At 53.8% G+C, this 15,514-nt stretch overlaps 2 protein-coding genes across 2 annotated transcripts; both read left to right on the forward strand.

The window, feature by feature from the left end:
• Positions 1-418: 418 nt before the first annotated feature.
• LOC135978917 (maestro heat-like repeat family member 5) lies at positions 419-9,195 on the forward strand. Its single transcript, XM_065579621.1, has 8 exons — positions 419-829; positions 1,528-1,643; positions 2,140-2,298; positions 2,934-3,083; positions 5,075-5,229; positions 7,036-7,162; positions 8,220-8,410; positions 9,054-9,195. The coding sequence occupies exons 1-8, from the start codon at positions 643-645 to the stop codon at positions 9,193-9,195; spliced, it is 1,227 nt and encodes a 408-aa protein (XP_065435693.1). The 5' UTR covers positions 419-642.
• Positions 9,196-10,361: 1,166 nt separating this feature from the next.
• Positions 10,362-14,723, forward strand: LOC135978916 (maestro heat-like repeat family member 5). Its single transcript, XM_065579620.1, has 6 exons — positions 10,362-10,705; positions 11,440-11,595; positions 12,693-12,815; positions 13,204-13,306; positions 13,695-13,769; positions 14,611-14,723. Exons 1-6 carry the CDS (start codon positions 10,403-10,405, stop codon positions 14,721-14,723), a joined length of 873 nt encoding a protein of 290 aa, XP_065435692.1. The 5' UTR covers positions 10,362-10,402.
• The last annotated feature ends 791 nt before the right edge of the window (positions 14,724-15,514 follow it).

Genomic DNA, 15,514 nt, shown 5'->3' on the forward strand with positions numbered 1-15,514 from the left:
TTAATAAGCAGCAGGTTTCACACAAACAAAAGGAAGTATTTTTCACACAACGCACAGTTAACCTGTGGAACTCTTTGCCGGAGGATGTTGTGAAGTCCAAGACTTTAACAGAGTTCAAAAAGGAACTAGATACATTTATGCAGGAGAGGTCCATTAATGGCTATTAGCCAGGATGCACAGGGATGGTGTCCCTAACCTCCGTTTGCCAGGAGCTGGAAATGAGTGTCAGGAATGGATCACTTGATCATTCCCTGTTCATTCCCTCTGGGGCACTGGCTACTGTCAGACAGTTTTACCCAGGCTGGGCGATCTTGTGTTGCTTATGTTCTTGGTTGTATGAACTAGCTGGCAATTAGAGGAGCAGTTGGCTTCAAAAGACCAGTCTCTTGGATCTGTGAATCCTGGGCAAACTAATTCCTTTCCTTTAGAGAATGACAGAAAAACCCATTTCCTCCTTCTTTCTACTCCAGGCTTCGTTCCTTTTTCCAAAGACTCGCCTCTAGGGAGCACAGAGAGATCCCTGTGCACAAAGTGTTCCTCCAACCTGCAGCAATCGAGGCATGCTCTGTCCTCAGCCAGCAAGAACAGGCCTTGCCAGAGAAGCCCCAGAGAAACAAATGCTCATGGACCATCTTATCAGGCATGAAAAGACTCTGTGTCTGTAGCCAATCTGACACCTCGATGGCAGAGAGCAATGAGGAGAGAACAGTTTCCTCACCACGAAGGTGGACGCACTTGTCCCTGAAGAAGAAAACAGCTGAGACCCAGGTGGAGTCAGAGGAGGTGAAGCTGCAGGAGAACACAGAAAAAGTTGAACTGGATCTTACAGGTGAGGATTCAATCCACATGGTTTGTGGCGAGGAGCATGTGAGGAATACTCACACCAGTCACTCTACAAGCCTTACACATCAGGGCTTCTCACGGGACAGTGATGGGAACCTCAGACTCTGGAATCCATTTAGTGCCGGATCCTCCTGGACAGGGTGGCCGAGGTCCATCGCTGAGGTGGGGAGAGCTGACAGTGTCAGATCACCCCCCTCTGGGGGTCTGGCACTGTGGGGTGGGGAGTACTAACATTGCTCCAGGCTGTAAGGAGAACAGAGAGGCTGGATGTTGTAGGAAATCATTTCTTGTCTCCTGGATCGGGTCTGTTTCATCAGTAAAATGCTCCAGAGGTCTCAGCAGGTCACAGCTGGGAACCGTACCAGAGCTGAGTCATTACTTCTTGGGGGGTTAAGTGCAAATGAGGCCTGTTGCCCATCACTGACAGGAACGGTGTGCAAGGGGAGGGGAAGAGTAGAATACACCATGGAAAAGAAACTGGCCCCTAGATCAGAGGAAGCCTCATGTGGTAAAAGCCCCCAGCGAAGAGCCATGAGATCGGAGTTCTCTGCTTAGCTCTGCCCACAACCTTCAGTCTTACCCTGGGCAAGTCGCTTCAGGGCTCTGGGCCCGACTTCCGTCCTCTGTAAACCAGGGATAACACATGGAAAAGCGAAATGTTACGAATGTTTCTTTCTGCTTCAGGGACGAAGGAGGAGCCGTCTGAGTCGAAGGGGAAGTGCGGAAAAGGGAGTCCAGAAGAGCAGGAAGAAGAGCGCGCTCCCATCCCCTCATTACCAAGCAGCTCCCATATGACAATGGTAATGACGCTTTGTGACTGAGATAATGGAAAGCATCCCCTGCTGTGTGTATTAATGTCTCCCGGAGCTGGTATCTCTGACAGGAGAACTACCTGCCCCTTGCTCAGGGAGCTGAAAGGAAACATTCTGCACGTCATCAACTCCAGCCAGTCTTTATGAGTTTCTCTAGGTTGTTTGCATAAGGCAAATAATCCAGATTGACAAAGGGGTTTAGGCACCTAAAGAAGCACACAAGTGCTTAGTGGGATTCGCAGAAGTGCCTGACTCAGGTGCCTGATTCTGATGCACTTTTCATGGCACACAGGCACTGCTGAAAATCATACGAGGCCCATCCCTGCACTTGTAGACACTGAGACACCATTGTAACTCTGATGATTAGTGACAGAGCACCCTGCAGCACATACAAAAGTCTGCAATTCTGGGAGCTTCTGACACGCCGGGGGGCTGGAGTAGCTATGCGAGTGTGTCACTCTGGTGTGCTCTGCTGTGTCCTCAGCTGCTGCCATCCAGGACAGACGGTGCTGATCCAGACACGCAGGCCAGCTGCAGTAATACTCAGGAGGTGCCTGAGACACCAGGACAAAGGCCTCCAGCACCCCAGGCCCTGTGTTTAGAAGACCCTGGAACCAGGTCCCCTGGACTAACATTGTGCCCAGTAAGTTCTGACCCACAAGGGTCTGGCCCCAGAAGCCCACAGTTTGGGATTCTCCTCAGCCAGGCAGACTCGCTCCTTCAGTCGAAGCTACTTTCTGTCCTGCCGGCGATTTCTGCCTGTTTTGTGGCAGCGCCACACGCTGCGGGGTGGGGAAGGAAGAGGCATTTCCGTTGGGGCCTGTTCTCAGTCCTTTCCGCGCAGACACCGTGGGCTGCTAGAGTTGCTGAGCCAATCTGCTCAGGCGCTCGGGGTGGGATGGGACGCGGGGCAGGTTCTCCAGCGACCCCTCGGCTGCACTCAACAAGCAACTTGAATGGGCTTTGCAGGCCATTGGGGCTTTCTCAGCACAAGCTGGGCTCCTGGGAGGAGGGGCTAGAGAGGGAGGAAATGGGGTGGCCCTTGGGGTCCCAGCACTGGCTGAGAGGCTCCCATCTCTTCTCAGGCAGAGGGGGCGAGGGGAGCGGATGAAAGACTGAGGAAACCTCGGCACCTGTTGAGGCTTTTTAAGAAAAGGGCTCAGCCGGAGTCTCCACGCTCACTAGGCCCTGCCAGCCTCCCGCGGAGACAGACTATTCCAGGGCAGCTGCCCAATGGAAATACTCCGTCCCAACAGGCTTTGTCCCTGTTCATTGCAGACCCCCGGGGAGCAGCTTTCCTCAGCCCAGCCCCAAGCCCTGCTGATGAGAGCCGTGAAGGGTCTGACAACACCCACCCTGGAGCGATTTAAAGCCGCAGAGGAAGAGCTGAGGGCCATCGTATCTCTACACGGAGACAAGATGGAGAGAGTAAGAGACTCCCGCCGTGGGGCAGAGGATGCTGTGCAGAGAGGGGGAGGGGAGAATTTCCTCTCCTAGGAAACCGTTCCTGGGACATGCTGGCATGGTGCTTTGAAGGTTGGCTCAGCCCCTTTCCATTCATCGCTTGGCCGCGGGGATCCGCGGCGTCAGGTTTGTAACGTGCTCTCTGCCCGCTGGAGCTCTGACACGTCCCTGAGGACAGCCCAGCCACACTGAAGGTGCCGAGAGCCCCAGCCCTGGCAGCACAGCACTTACCTAGTCTGCCGATGGGCCTCCACATTAGGCTCCAGGAGCAGACATGGTTTCCTCAGACATGCTGCAGGGCCTTGTTTGTCCAGCTGAAGTATCAGGAGGAATTTGGCTTTGCACTTTTCTCTCTGTCTCTCCCAAGCTCTGATCCTGTTGCCCATCCCCACAGATCTGAGTGTCTGCCCCCCTGAATTAGATTGGCCTAGGGAGGTCTCTGGCAGACTTCATTTCTACATCCCCTGGGTAGGAGGCTCTCGGTATCATTTACTCCCCTGATTAATGAAACTCCACCACCCTCCTGGGAGGTAGGAATTGAACCCATTGGATACCTGGGGAAACTGAAGTCCAGAGAGCTCCTTGACTTGCCCAAGCCTGCGCAGGTGGGTTATTGAGAAAGGAATCAGGGTTCATGTTCCCTACAGTTCTTTAAACGTTGCCTTTTATCACTCAGCCTGGAAATAGGTGACATTCCCGCCCTTCTCCAAATACCGCCTGCCCGTGGCGCGTCAGTGCAGACTTATTCCCTTCCTGGGCTTTGGCTTTCCTGGAAACTCGGAGACTCATAAACGAACCGAATCCTCAGCCTGAGCTTCCTCCCCAAACCTGCCTGTTCCTCGGGTTCCCTGCAGGTCGTCCCTGTCTCTGGCCAAGTTCCCTGTTTCCAGCAGGTCCCGGCGGGAAGTTAACAAATGGCCCCTCGATCAGCAGATTGATTTGTGCCGGGCTCTACCTCCTGCTAGCAGAACAGGTCAACAGAATCCAGCCACCCGGGTTGTAGCTCCTGCTCCTTGTTCAGGAGAGGAAAGAGCATTGATTGATTCCTCATGGAAGAGCCCTAGGGGGTGGCTTGTCCCTTTCGGGTCTGTCTACCCTGTGCTGCAAACTCTGCAGCAGGAGCCGTAAAGCCTGGCCCTATGGACTTGGGCTCCCAGGGCTGGCACTGTGGGGCCAAACAGCAATGCAGCCTCTTCTGGGCTTGGGCTGGAACTTGAGCTCTGAAGCCAGGGGAGGAGGGGGCTTCAGAGCCTGGGCTCCAGCCCAAGTCACCATGTCTGCACTGCTGTTCTGAGTGCCACAGCCTGAGCCCGAGGTTAGAGACCCGGCTTTAAGATTTGTTACGGCAGGTTTTAAAATCCCACAGTGTAGAGGTTCTCCATAGGGCTGGGGCCTGGAGCTGGCTAGTCCCATCCACGTAGCCCTGCCTGCCATCGCTGGGATGGGCTCTGGGGTACATCCGTAGAACCAGCTGGGTTTGGAGCAGTGCTTCTCTACCTGGGACATCCTCAGGGGCAAAGAGATAGTATTGGATGTGGCCCACACGGAAACTAGGTTGATAACCACTGGTCTGGAGGAACTGATCGTGGTAGAAAGAGCAACAGGAAGTTGCAGAGATGGAGGAAAGGCTCCTGCAGGGAAGCCCTTGCTTGAGAGCAGGGCTGCGAGCAGTTTGCTAAGGCAGGGAAGGCCCTGGGACATCAGGGGAGTTTGAGCTGTGCCCACGGTCAGGTTTTGGGGAAGGCTTTTGTGTGTGTTTCTGAGCCTAAGGTGCTAAACCAGACCTCAGGAAGACTGGGGTTCCTGTACTTGTCAAAGCCTCTTTCTTGAGATTATGGAGGAGTAGAGATGGGAAAGTGAGGTGAGAGGCAGTTTGCAGGGCTGCCAGATGGGGTTACCTGGGAGGAGGTCACTCATTGATAAATCCATCCCTCAACTTTCTGGCTTTCTTCCAGGTTGGAGATGTTGTTGGAAGGATCTTAATGTGGCTAGACGACGTCTGTGATCCCAGAGCCAGAAAAGCAGCGCTGAGGGCCACAGCCTTGCTGGCTCGCTCCCACCCCCAGGATGTGGTTCTGAGCTGTGTGGCGCACACGCTGTCATCGGACAGGTAGGGAGCTGCTCTGTTATCACCTCGGGCCATTATTTCTCTTCCTGCTCCTACTGACAGGCCACCGTCCGGGAAGGGTCTGTCAGGCTCACACAGTTGGAGGGAGTTTCCTGCGGTGAAGAGAGCTGTCCATTCTCACTAAGAGGACATGCCCAGGCACAGCCACTGAGGAGCCAACCCCTCCTCCTGCACTCCCCAGGATGGAGACGTGCCAGTTTTCTGGAGAATTCCAGCATTGTCCTGATTTCGATGGGTCACTCCACTTGCTCTCTGATCCAGTACAGGGCCAATAAATGACTTTGGGGCTCACTCCACATCCCTGGGTCATGAGGTCTGGCTGCTCCCTATTGCGTGAGAGAGGGCAGAGATGGAAAAGGCCCATGAGGCCCATCTGTCTGTCCCCTGGGGACCAGTGCAGGATTGTTACCTGTAGTCAGATCCCTAGTTATTCCATGGCTGAGGAAGTGCTGAGAAAATGCACTCATCCTTATGGAGCTGTACAGCAGAGATAAATCTCTTAAGACACAAATTTCCAGCCCTTATTGTTGCAACAAAAAAAAATCATCCACACATGACCTGAGCGTAAATGCAGTGCAGCCTGCCTGAGTCTGCAGACAGCCGGGAATAATGGCTCTGAGCGGAGTGAGTGCCTCTTTTCATCTGAGTCCTGCTGGTTATTGCCGATGACTTTGCAGAGTCATCCAGCTGAGGTGTTTATAACACAATCCCCATGTGCCTAGGGGCCGTGAAACCCAACTGGACCCTAGCCAGAGGTCAAAACGCCGGCTTTCCTCGGCATCCTCTGCAGTGCAGTTCTGCACTGACCACAGACAAATCTGTGTCACATGGGAGAGCAAATTGAAGAGCAGCACGAAAGAAATTGACTTTCTTACCCAATGCAGTTACCAGAGGAATACAGTGCTGGTTTTCATATTGATTTGAATGTTTGATTTGTAAACCTTTCAGGTTTGAATTCCTTGAAACAGCCACAGTGCTTTCCAGGGTCTGTGCTCAGAAGCTATAGAAACTCGGCAGCGTTGGCACAGAATTTCAGCCAAGCTTCCTGAAGATCTCAAATCCAGGCCATTTACTCTTGATTTGTCCAACCTAATTCTCAATGTCCCCAGGGCTTGACCAGCATGTCCGACCTTCCTCACCAAACTTGGAAGTCCAATGACTGGAGTCTTTTGGATCCATCTGCAGTCTTCCTCTGCAGATGCCTGCGAGGACCAGCAGTGCTTAGATCAGCAAGAATGGAGAGAAGAGAGGAGGGGGATTTCAGTACTAGTTTCCTTCCATCTCTGTCCCACTGGGCAGTACAATCTCCCCTTCCAAACTCCTGAGTCCTCTCCTATCAGGGCATGTTCTGATTCAGTGTCTGACCCCGCCCACCACACTGCAGTAGGATTGAGCTGTTAAGAGACACTTGGCCAAACGCTGGGTCTCAGTTACACCCCCAAATAGCCAGAGTAACTCCAGTGAGGTCAGGCAAGTTCCTCGGGACTGACCCTAGCGTAACAGAGCAGAATTTTGCACAGTCTGGGGGTCACAGTTTGGTGGTCACTCTGTGGTCAGTACATGGTCACTGTCTTGGAAACAGCGGTTGTAGCTTCAGGAACAATAGCCCATTAGGTGAAAGGAATAAATACAACGTTCTCTGAAGGGACTTGCCCTGCCTCAGCCTCTCTGCACCAATCGGTGTGTCCTCTGAGAGATGCCTTTCCTGCCTACACGCCAAGTCTCTCCCTGGGGAGGGCAAGAGGTGGCCAAGCAGGGAAGGTCAGACTTCTGTTTCTGAATTTGCAGATGTGCCATTGAGCTGTGGAAGGCCTTGGGTGAAGAACCACAGCTCACCAGGGAGGTGCTGCAGCAGCTGCTGGACAAGCTCCAGCAGAGACGCCGGGAGGAGAAGAGCGGCAATGTGTCTCTGGCTGTAAGTGAGATTTGAGATGTCACTTTGCCAACCCGCCACCGCAGGGAGGATGGTGCATCTGTGTGTGCGCGGGAGCTTCACCCCTTCTTAGCTTCAGGCCATGGCTCCACTACACAATGAAGTCGACCTAACTTACCTCGGCATACAGCCGCCACAGCAATTCCATCCCTTGTGTGTGTCTGCACTTTGCTGCTCGTGTCGGCAGTGCACGTCCTCGCCAGAAGCGCTCGTCTTGATTGTACGGTCAGGGTGGGGAGGCTCCTGAAAGCCAGTTGATGTAAGCGACGCGGTGTCTACACTGACACTGCATCGACCTAACTGCATCAACCTGGACTCTCTGCCACTCGTGGAGAGATTTTTAATTATTATTGTTATTAATTTGGAACCGAGGGGCAGTTCTGCCGACGGGAAGGAAATTCCATAGTTAGGGTGATGCTGGGTGAGCGGCCTTGCGTTGACCTAACTCTGTAGTGCAGACTAGGCCTTAGTGTGTCCTGGCCACCTCCTAGCAAACCAAAGACGTGTAAAGAAAGTTTCCCCCAGGTAAAAGTTACAGATCTGAAGTGGTTTATCTGCTGGTCCCCTGGCTCAGTTGTCTTCTGCTCTAGATGGCCCTTTAGTGAGCAGCTGCAGTTCCGGTGTCTCTTGGCTCTGTAAACTGTGACTAGAGAGCTTCCCAGCATGGGATCATGAGATGTCCAGTACTTTTGACTTGGCCAGAAACACTGGGCCTATGCGAACGGATCTCCTCAGGATGGTTTCAGCCCGTCCAGTCATGGCTGGAAAGCCAAAGCACAGGGTCTGCACCATTAAGAGAAACAACGGGGAATAACGTCATCCAGACTCTTCTGATCTTTCCATAGGGCTCCATCCTGCTTTCGTTCCAGGAATGGGTGATGGTTCTGGAGCCTCAAAATGTCTCCTCCCCTCTCAGGAGCCAATCCTCTTTTCTAATACCCTGTGGAGGAAATGAGACATGAGAAAAGGACAATAGCGAATGGCAATGGGGGCAGGTGGCAGATTGGGATAGTTGACTGAAATTCTTTTCCCCCTCCAGGCAATGAGGACCATTTACGAGGTCCTTTTCCTGTGGGGATACCGAGAAGCCATCCTGGAAATGTATCCCCAGATGCTCATCCTCTGCGTCAGGCAAGTGCAGTATGTGATGGAGCTGCGCTTGCCAGGGACCTACGGGGCCAGCGAGACATCCAGCCCCGAGGAGGGGTCCAGCTGCCTCAGCCCCCTAAGGTAATGACTGAAAGGAAAAGGAAGAACAGATTTGTTCTGCTAAACACGTGTGCTCTGTTCATGGCCATCATTTGTTCGGGTGCTGTAGTTCGCCCAGGCTCAGTTCGGTGCAGGTCTCTCTTGAGGGGAAAGGGTTGAGAGCCGTGTGTTCTTGTGAGTCACACTCGCTCATCTGACTCCGTCCACAGGCCAGCTGCTTTCACTCCACAGTCAGGCAGCAGTCATGTTTGTGCATCCATCCCCGTGTGCCACCTGCCAAAGCGTCAGTGGAAACACAGAGCGCCAGAGGCCACCTCAGGTGCTGTAAACTGACACAGCTTTGCTCGCTTACACCAACTAAGGATCTGGCCGCACATACCCGCTTGTGTCCTGTTACCTGCCACAGTAAAGAATCAAGTATTCAACCGTATTGAGTGATGACACCAACCATCTTAAGAAGCTAGTGTCAGTAACTGGTTACAAACTCAATGAATCTGCAGTGTAGACAGGGCCCCTTGGGAAGGGAAGCACCATGATATCACACTGGATCTATCCTCGGGGTCGCTAGCTACTGCTGACCATGCTGTGTGTCCCAGGGCTTGTGCAGATTTGCCATGCTTGGGGGTGATCTCGTTGCCTGACACTGGGATTTTTTTGTCTTTAGCACGTCAGTGGAGGCTGTGAAGACTCTTTTTTCCATGCCCGGATACTGGAAGGAATTTGCCGGCATCCAGTTACAGCAGGGTTGGGACATGATATCCTCCCGATATTACTACTCGCAGGGTGTCGGCCTAATTGCAAGGTAGGAGCCCAAAGTTTCCTCTTCATTGGGTCTCTCTTGGCAATGGGATTTCCGTGTGAAATATTCCTCTGTTCCAGCTGCCATCTCAGCCCAGCAACTAGTGAGGAACTCTCTCTCCCCCTTGATAACCACAAGGGACTTTCTGTTCCATGTTCCAGAGCCATGATCGAGTTTGAGAACCCTCAGCTCCCTGCAGTTTTCAGAGAGGCCGTCACCATTGTCCAGAGTCAGAAGGAGGATGAGCAGAGACATATCGCCATGACTTTCTGCACTGAGGTGAGATTCATTAATTGACAGGCACAAGTGGGCTTTCTGCAGAGTAGCTCAGGCCAGTAAGCTCTGGGGTACATTGTCAGGAGCTCAGCAGCCTACAGCCAGCTAGCTCCTCTCCACACATGGATGGCTGTGGGGCACGGCAGAGAGAGGGAGGGAGAGACAGGGTGAGATCGCCCCTGGCTGGATGTGCCTAGATGGGATCATATGACAAGAGGAGATGTTTCACCACTGCCCCAAGGCCATGCTTCTCTCCTCACCTTTTCTTGGGGTCTGCTTTTCTTCTGCCCCAGGGGTTGTTCCATGGCACTCAATGGGGCCTGGAGATTCCCCTTTTCCTGCGCGTTTATTTGTGACTTATACATTAGTCTAACTTCTGGGAATGAACCAACTGAAAGAGCAGCAACTGGCTCCCTACACACCAGAGACTTTGTACGGGAGTAAGTGGCCATTTGGTAAAGATGACTGTCCAGGGAACAGACCCCACAGGAAGACCTCTGCTCCTCAACCGGATGTTGATTTGGCTCTTTCCAGTTGCTCCAGAGTCCTTCCATTGAGACGATAGTGACAAAATCAGAGCTCAAGGCGCAGCTCATGGAATGGACCCAGGACAAAAATCCCATCATACGTAGACTCAGTCTGCGAGGCCTTGGCAGTGTTGTGCTCCAGCCAGCAAAGGTGAGAGGCGTGGATTGCCCGGGGACCGAGGAAGCCGATGTCTATCGAATAGCTCAGAAATGAGAGTGAGATCCCCACACAAGCCTTGTTGTTTAACGCACGGCACTCAAATGTTGGAGGTGCGTTACTGAGCGAATCAAGGCATGACATGGTCCCTGCTCCCGTGAGCTGACCCCTGATTGCAGATGTGATGCAATGGGGGAGGCGGGGTGAGCAAAGACAAAGGTTACAGTGAGCAGTTGGCACTGAGTGAGAGGAGAATGACTTTCTGCCCCGTTGGGGGGCTGTGCCAGCCGTGGTTTCTCATAGGTGGGAGTGGGATGGTCCAGCATGTGCTCCAGGCTGTCACCCAGGATAGTAATGAGCTGCCTTCTTCATTCCTGCAGGTGCAATTGTTACGGGCCCAGCTGCCAGCAATCATGGACACGTTCGATGACAGGAATGGAGTGTGTGTCATGGAGGCCATGCATAAAGCTGGAGACATCATCTACCTCCTCGACGGGGAGGGGCTTGGCTCCATCTCCCAGGACATTGCAGTCAGCCTTCGCCCCTTCATTGATGACGTAAGGCTTGGAACCGCAGGAGAAGCCCATTTCCCCCCCCTCCACCTGCCTCTGATGCCCTTGTGTCTCTCTCCCCATCCCCTTGCCTCCCGCCCCTCAGCCCTGCCATGGAGCCTCCTAGGAGTGCCCCTGCCATGGGTGGGGAATCTCCTGCTCCGCCACCTCCCTGTCAGAGCTCTTCTCGGCAAACCTCAGCCTCAGCGCCCTGCTCCCAGCCCCTGCTGCAGCCTGGCCTGGGGGAGAGGGGCTGGCACTGGGCAGATGACCAGCTGTCTGGAGAACACCAGCCCCCAAAGAGGTGGAGATTCCCAGCAGGAAAGAGGTGGGTCGGGAATGGCCCGGCTCTCAGGGGAACTGAAGAGCAAAAGAACTGCTGTGTTTTGTAGCAGCACATCCCTGCAAGGCTCCAGCAGCTGCTTCTCCCCTTCCCCAGACCAGTCTCCAGCAGCCTTCCCACCCCCTCCCCTAATCTTCTAGGGGTCTAGGGTTCGGTGCTCTCCAGACAGAAATTGCGTCTGGGTCACCAAGGGGCTGCACTGCCCTGCACAGTGTCTCAGGCCCTGTTCTGCACAAGTTGTCTATGGCGCTAGCCTGGTGGCCTCACTGCTCCCGCCAGCCAAGTTAGTTAACACAGGGGGAACCGGAGCAGCGGGCGGATTATGACTCTGTCGCGTTATGCTCTGATACTGCCTGGGTTTAACCGGGCTTCCCCACTCCCTGTGTGTCATTGCCAGGAGAGGGGCAATGTGCGCTCCGCTGCCATTTTACTGCTTGGCAAGGTGGTGAGCAGGGTGAAGGACCCGGACAAAGGCCTGGTGCAGCAGGAAATGATCAACTGCTTGCTCCCGCTGCTGCTGCATCTCGAAGACCAGGAGGAGCGTGTGACACTGGTAAGTGCCACCGTCCTTATTTCCTTATAAGCAAAGAGCCAGAATCCCCTGGGGCCCCCACTCCATTAATGGCCAGAGCCTCTTGCCCAAGCAGAGTCTTCTCCTCCCTGCTTCACTCCATGCTGGAGTCTAGGGCCTCATCCATCCCCACAGCACATAGCACAATTTGGAAGAAAAGCCTTCTTCTGGGAAAGAGTCCTGACCCTCTACTGCAAAGACAGGCCTCAGGCCTTTGGGCTGCTGCATCCGAAGGTTCCCAACAAGAGGCAGCAAAAGAAAAGGGAGCATAAATCTGTAAGTGCCCTTCGGTTCAGGGAGCTGGTATCTGCCCACAGCCTTCTGGAAAGTGGGTGCAGCTGCCCTGCCTTCTTCCCTGGAGCTCCTGAGAGACCTTCTCCAGCAGGTCCTCGCTTCCCAACATTCACCGGACGTTGCCTTCTTTCGTTGGGCCAACTGGGATGTGGAGGGAAGCCTGATCCGTGTGCCTCTTTGGTCCGACTCTTTGGGATCCCAAAGCTGACTCACGCTCTCATACAGTTTCTTTGCATAGAAGGACTGAGTTGTGGAGATCTCTTATGACTCTTTCCAGGGCCACCCATAGGGGGGCACTGGGCCTGGGACAACCCCCCCCCCCGTCCACCTCCCACCCCCACTCCACCCCTTCCTCCAAGCCCCCACTCCACCTTTTCCCACCCCTGCTCCTCCCCCATCCCACCCCTATTTCTCCCCTCCTCCCAAGCCCCTGCCCTCTCCTCTCCCGAGCGACGTTGGGTGCTGGCGAGGTGGGGTATAACTTAGTCGGGCCGGGACTACTGCTGCTGGCCCCAGCACAGCCCAGGTCCTGCGTCCCGTGAAGTGCGGGGCCCCCCAAAGCAGAGGGCCCTGGGCAACCGCCCCAAACCATCCAAAGACAGGACGGCTCTGGCTGTCTCCAGCCAAGTCTCAGTTCCCTCTCCTGAGCACAGTCCTGTGTAGAACAAATAACAGGAATCTCCACTAGCAGGAAAAGTGAGAGAAAAGGGACAGGGGAAGGTTCGATGTCCCCCAGACAATCCCTCTCTCAGTGAGAACCCTCTTGGTCTCACCTTCTCTTGCAGAGATGTAAACTGACGCTCTTCCGCTGCGCAGTGTTTCTCAGGTGGGCTCATTTGAAGAGGCTGTTCCGCAGCATGGCCTGGGATGGCTCCTCACAGCTCCTGAAGTGTGTCTGGAAGTGCTTGGTAGGTGGATTCCTTGTACCTTGAGAGTGGTGAATGGTGACTTGAGGGAGACCTTTCTAACCCCACACCCTGAGTACCCATCCGCTTCGGTCGGGCGGCAGGACTCTATTCCAGGCTCTCTGCTGGTTCATTTCTGCATGAGTTACAATCCCTTCACATTTTTCAAATTTTTCTCCACAACTGTCAGACCTCCAAACTTGTGTCTTTTAAAATGAAAGCTGAGGTTCTGGAGAACACAATAGTAACTCCAGAGAGGTGCTGCTATGGTGTATGGGCTCATACTGGCTGTTGCTTTGCCCTGGCTGTGTGCTTTGGCTTTCCTGGCCCCTTCGCTGTGGGAAGAACATGTCATTTGTATATTGCGCATTTCTTCCTTCTTCCCTCCTAGATGCAGAACAACGAGAGACACATCCCCAAATTCCTGTTCCAGGCCTTAGAGTACCTGGAAAGCTCACAGACAACAATAAGACATTCTGCAGCCCTGTTCATTGGTAAGCAGAGAAATTCACTTGATCTTTTTTGAACTGCTTCCTTCAAAGCCCTTTTCTAGACTTCTGGTGTGTGTGTGAGAGAGAGAGAGAGACAGAATTAACATGTATTCCAAGATTAAGGGAGCAATTTAGCTGTATTGATTGCACCAACTTCCCCTGCCCACAACAACTCTTTGGCTGCGCCTAGTGGAAACCCGCATGATGTGAATTCAATCTCCTTTGGAAATCAGCCTCTCAGTAACTTCTGTGCATCAGATGCTTTATGTGCTTTGTGAGCAGATGGAAGGAATGTATTGAATTTCCCAAGGGCTGTCTTGGGGGAATGGCTGCACCTTTAGCAGTTTTCAGCGAAGGATTTGAAAAGTAATGAGATCCATTGTATGTCTAGGAAAAACTATCCGCCATTACTGCGACTTGTTGTCTGAAACCGTGACTGAAGATGGCATCTCCCGCCTGTATGAAGGTAAGGAAATAGCTCTGTGTGTTTGTGCCTCTGTGGGAAGTACAGGGGTGCAGCACAAGGCCTGAACACAGGTTTGAATGTGTCCCTCTCTGGCTAAGGACAGCGTTTAAAGAAGAAGGATGGTCACACGAGCTTTCATCGAGGTCCCACAAGATGTGTACGGGAGCAGGGGATAACCATCCCTAGCTCCTAGCATAGAGGTAGCCTTAGAGCTGTGTGGGGAGACTGTCTTCAGAAAGGTCAGAAAGTCTCTAAAGGAAGGCCGGGCAGAATTTGAAAAGGGCTGTTGTTATTATTAAGCATGATGATGATGATGACAATTACCCTCTGTAGGGAAAAATTCATCACCTGCCCTCTCTGTAATGGAGTGATTGCAGGCCAGGGAACCACTCAGAGGTTGGTTATCAGCTCATAGGAAATCCCCTGAGTGCACATGGGAAACATCTTTCCCTGTGACCTCTTAAGGAATGAAGGCACAGGGCCACAAAGGATTTCAGTCTAAATTCCTTTGCGGATCTGTGCATAAATGTTTGATGATTTAACACCTCTGCTGTTGACACTTTTTTGTTACGTCCCAGGAACAATTGCCCCCACCTGCCTGTGTTTTAGTGTGTGGACATGTGTGTGGACGTGTGTATCCTGGGGGAGGGGGAAGTTACGCACAGAATGGGGTCTCCTCTCTGTCCAGGGCTATTTTGGGAGTAGCAGAGTTGTTGTTTCTGTGCCCGCAGACTCTTGGGTAGTTAATAGCATGTGGCGACGGCCATCTGAAGGGGAGATTTCCTAGGCGCCAGTCACATCAGCACCATGGGGCTTTCAACCCATTTCCTCTTTGTTTCAGCTTTTCAGGAAGTGCCTTTGACATCTGACAGGACCACAGGGTGGATCCTCAGGAGATATTACAAATGGCTGCAGAAGCTTGGAAATCTTGTGTCAGGTTCTGCATTCGACTAGGGAACTGTGACCTGTGAAATTATGTAGAAAAACAACAAGGAGTCTGGTGGCACCTTAAAGACTAACAGATTTATTTGGGCATAAGCTTTCGTGAGTAAAAACCTCACTTCTTCAAGGCCACACAGGCATGAGAGACAGGATAGCGGCACGGACTCTGGTCTCTGGGCCACACAGTCCCGACGGAGAGGGCGGCCGCACGGACTCTGGTCGTTGGGCCACACAGCCCCGATGGAGAGGGCAGCCGCTCGGACTCTGCTCATTGGACCCCACAGCCCCGACGGAGAGGGCGGCCGCACGGACTCTGGTCATTGGGCCCTACAGCCCTGACGGAGAGGGCGGCCGCACGGACTCTGGTCGTTGGACCCCACAGCCCCGACGGAGAGGGCGGACGGACGGACTGTGGTCGTTGGACCACACAGCCGCAATGGAGAGGGCGGCCGCACGGACTCTGGTCGTTGGACCCCACAGCCCCGACGGAGAGGGCGACCGCACGGACTCTGGTCGTTGGACCCCACAGCCCCGATGGAGAGGGCGACCGCACGGACTCTGGTCGTTGGGCCACACAGCCCCGATGGAGAGGGCGACCGCACGGACTCTGGTCGTTGGGCCCTACAGCCCTGACGGAGAGGGCAGCCGCACGGACTCTGGTCGTTGGGCCACACAGCCCCGATGGAGAGGGCGGCCGCACGGACTGTGGTCGTTGGGCCACACAGCCCCGACGGAGAGGGCGGCCGCACGGACTCTGGTCATTGGGCCAGACGGCCCCGACGGAGCGGGCGGCCGTATGGACT

Source organism: Chrysemys picta, unplaced genomic scaffold (assembly GCF_011386835.1).
Source record: "Chrysemys picta bellii isolate R12L10 unplaced genomic scaffold, ASM1138683v2 scaf527, whole genome shotgun sequence".
NCBI lineage: Eukaryota > Metazoa > Chordata > Testudines > Emydidae > Chrysemys > Chrysemys picta.

Bases quoted from the DNA above. Each gene is read 5' to 3' on its own strand.
- LOC135978917 (XM_065579621.1), top strand. From the start codon at position 643: ATGAAAAGACTCTGTGTCTGTAGCCAATCTGACACCTCGATGGCAGAG. The intron at 830-1,527 runs GTGAGGATTCAA...TTTCTGCTTCAG, and splicing joins AGTTGAACTGGATCTTACAG to GGACGAAGGAGGAGCCGTCT. The intron at 7,163-8,219 runs GTAAGTGAGATT...TTCCCCCTCCAG, and splicing joins GCGGCAATGTGTCTCTGGCT to GCAATGAGGACCATTTACGA.
- LOC135978916 (XM_065579620.1), top strand. From the start codon at position 10,403: ATGACTTTCTGCCCCGTTGGGGGGCTGTGCCAGCCGTGGTTTCTCATA. The intron at 10,706-11,439 runs GTAAGGCTTGGA...TGTCATTGCCAG, and splicing joins TTCGCCCCTTCATTGATGAC to GAGAGGGGCAATGTGCGCTC. The intron at 13,307-13,694 runs GTAAGCAGAGAA...TTGTATGTCTAG, and splicing joins TTCTGCAGCCCTGTTCATTG to GAAAAACTATCCGCCATTAC.